This window comes from Ixodes scapularis, unplaced genomic scaffold (genome assembly GCF_016920785.2).
Source record: "Ixodes scapularis isolate PalLabHiFi unplaced genomic scaffold, ASM1692078v2 PGA_scaffold1__304_contigs__length_218370807, whole genome shotgun sequence".
NCBI lineage: Eukaryota > Metazoa > Arthropoda > Arachnida > Ixodida > Ixodidae > Ixodes > Ixodes scapularis.
This window is the reverse complement of record NW_024609846.1, coordinates 127,279,979-127,281,802: the sequence shown is the minus strand read 5'-3', so window position 1 is coordinate 127,281,802 and position 1,824 is coordinate 127,279,979. Positions and strand designations below refer to the sequence as shown.

At 41.6% G+C, this 1,824-nt stretch overlaps 1 protein-coding gene across 1 annotated transcript; it reads left to right on the top strand.

The window, feature by feature from the left end:
* The first annotated feature begins 224 nt into the window (after nucleotides 1-224).
* Nucleotides 225-1,428, top strand: LOC115328312. Its single transcript, XM_029989532.4, has one exon. The coding sequence runs from the start codon at nucleotides 360-362 to the stop codon at nucleotides 1,383-1,385; it is 1,026 nt and encodes a 341-aa protein (XP_029845392.2). The 5' UTR covers nucleotides 225-359; the 3' UTR covers nucleotides 1,386-1,428.
* The last annotated feature ends 396 nt before the right edge of the window (nucleotides 1,429-1,824 follow it).

Genomic DNA, 1,824 nt, shown 5'->3' with positions numbered 1-1,824 from the left:
AACCCCTCTGTTTAAGTGTACTTAACAGCCCTATCGTGGAGGGTTTCCGTCTCTACTCTTCTGAAGTTAAAGTATTGGCATATGCAGACGATATAGCTTTCTTTTGTGCCGATAAACGCAGCGTCGACAATGTCCTTACAATAACACAAAACTTCTGTGACGCAACTGGCGCACTCGTTAATAAGGAGAAAAGAGTAGGTTTCTGGTGCGGGCAATGGGCCACAACACCATCAGAGTATGCTGAAATATCGTGGAGCTGCATTGCCCCTCAGTACTTAGGAGTTCCTCTTAACAGTATCCGTAACAATGGTCATTACTGGACTGAACGGGTGTCGAAAATCAAATGTCAAGCTGACAAGATGAAATCCAACCAGTGGTCAGTTTTCGGGCGAGCTAAGGCCTGTAATATGTTTCTCGCCGCCAAACTTTGGTATATACTTCAAGTGATTTGCTGTACCAGAAGCCATATTCAAAAATTCCACAGAGTGTTTGCTACTTTTATATGGAGTTCCAATTGGGAACCTACAAGACGTGATAACCTCTTTCGCCCCATCGATGTCGGCGGCCTCGGACTCATACACATTTTTCTAAAGCAAGTAATATCTCGATTTTTATTCTTCAAAACTGCATCTCATCATTTCCTTCGCACTTACTTACAGACGGAACTCGCGAGTGCATTACCTTATTTGGTGGTTACAACGATACCCGCAAGCACATCACGTCCTGTGGGGTACCTCAAAGAAGTAGTGAGCGCGATTGAGTTTCTAACAGCTCGTTTTTCTTTGGAGCATTTATTTACGGTTTCACGGAAAGTCTTATATGCTGATCTGATTGACATAACGTTCCCTGAACCTTTGTATCGAAGCATATATAGTGAAGGCCCTGGAAAAGATGTCCTCAGACGTGTCCGAAAACTACATGTCTCGCCTACAGCAAAGTCATTCTTCTTTAAGCTCCATACTTCTACGTTACCTGTAAAACCCTGGCTTCGCGAACGTGGAATTTTTGTGCCGTGGTCAATCAATTGTCGCCTTTGTAACCAACCGGAAACTATAGAGCATTGCTTTATTTTCTGCACTGATGCTTACCTTTTCTGGGATGTCCTACAAAGGACATTGAAAAAAGACTTGAATATCAATGCTTACACAATACGCTTTTTGCCCTTAAAATTGAATGATAGTTTTCCTTACGATCTGTTTACATTAATGGGGTTGCATAGCCTCTGGAAAACAAGAATGATTGATAGGAATGCGGACCCTCCTCGATCTACCAAATCAAATTTTATTGAAACCGTAACGCATGTACGAAATGTGTTTAACTACCTTGACGAGCGGCCAGATTGGTATGTTCTTTTTGATCGATGCATTAATCTACCTGACTTTTAGCACGTGCATTTTGTATTTATTTAATATTCCTTTCTGTTCCTTCTGTCTGTCCACGACAATGAGCCTATGAGAGTATAAGATAGAGAATCATATGTAATGGAAGTTGGGATGTGATAACCTTACCATGTTTTTGTCTTGCAGTTGTCTAATATTTCCATGTAATAAATAAAAAAAAAAAAAAAAAAGATTTCGTGGACGAGCGGTACAAGGCACTGCTCTGGTGATGCCGACGTCTCGGTGGCGGTGGTTCGAATCCGCTTAGGGCGCAAAGGTTTTTTTTTTAATTTTTTTTCCTCGACCTATTTTTTGTGCAAGATTGTGCGTAGTGCGGAAGTGCATATTTCAATTCCTCTTTTTTTGTCGATTTTTATTGATAAGAAGGTAGACTAGGGGCTGGTGTTCCGCTTGAACTTGCGCCGGCCTCGTCAAAACGGAAGAA

Coding starts and splice junctions, on each gene's coding strand:
- LOC115328312 (XM_029989532.4), top strand. CDS start 360: ATGAAATCCAACCAGTGGTCAGTTTTCGGGCGAGCTAAGGCCTGTAAT.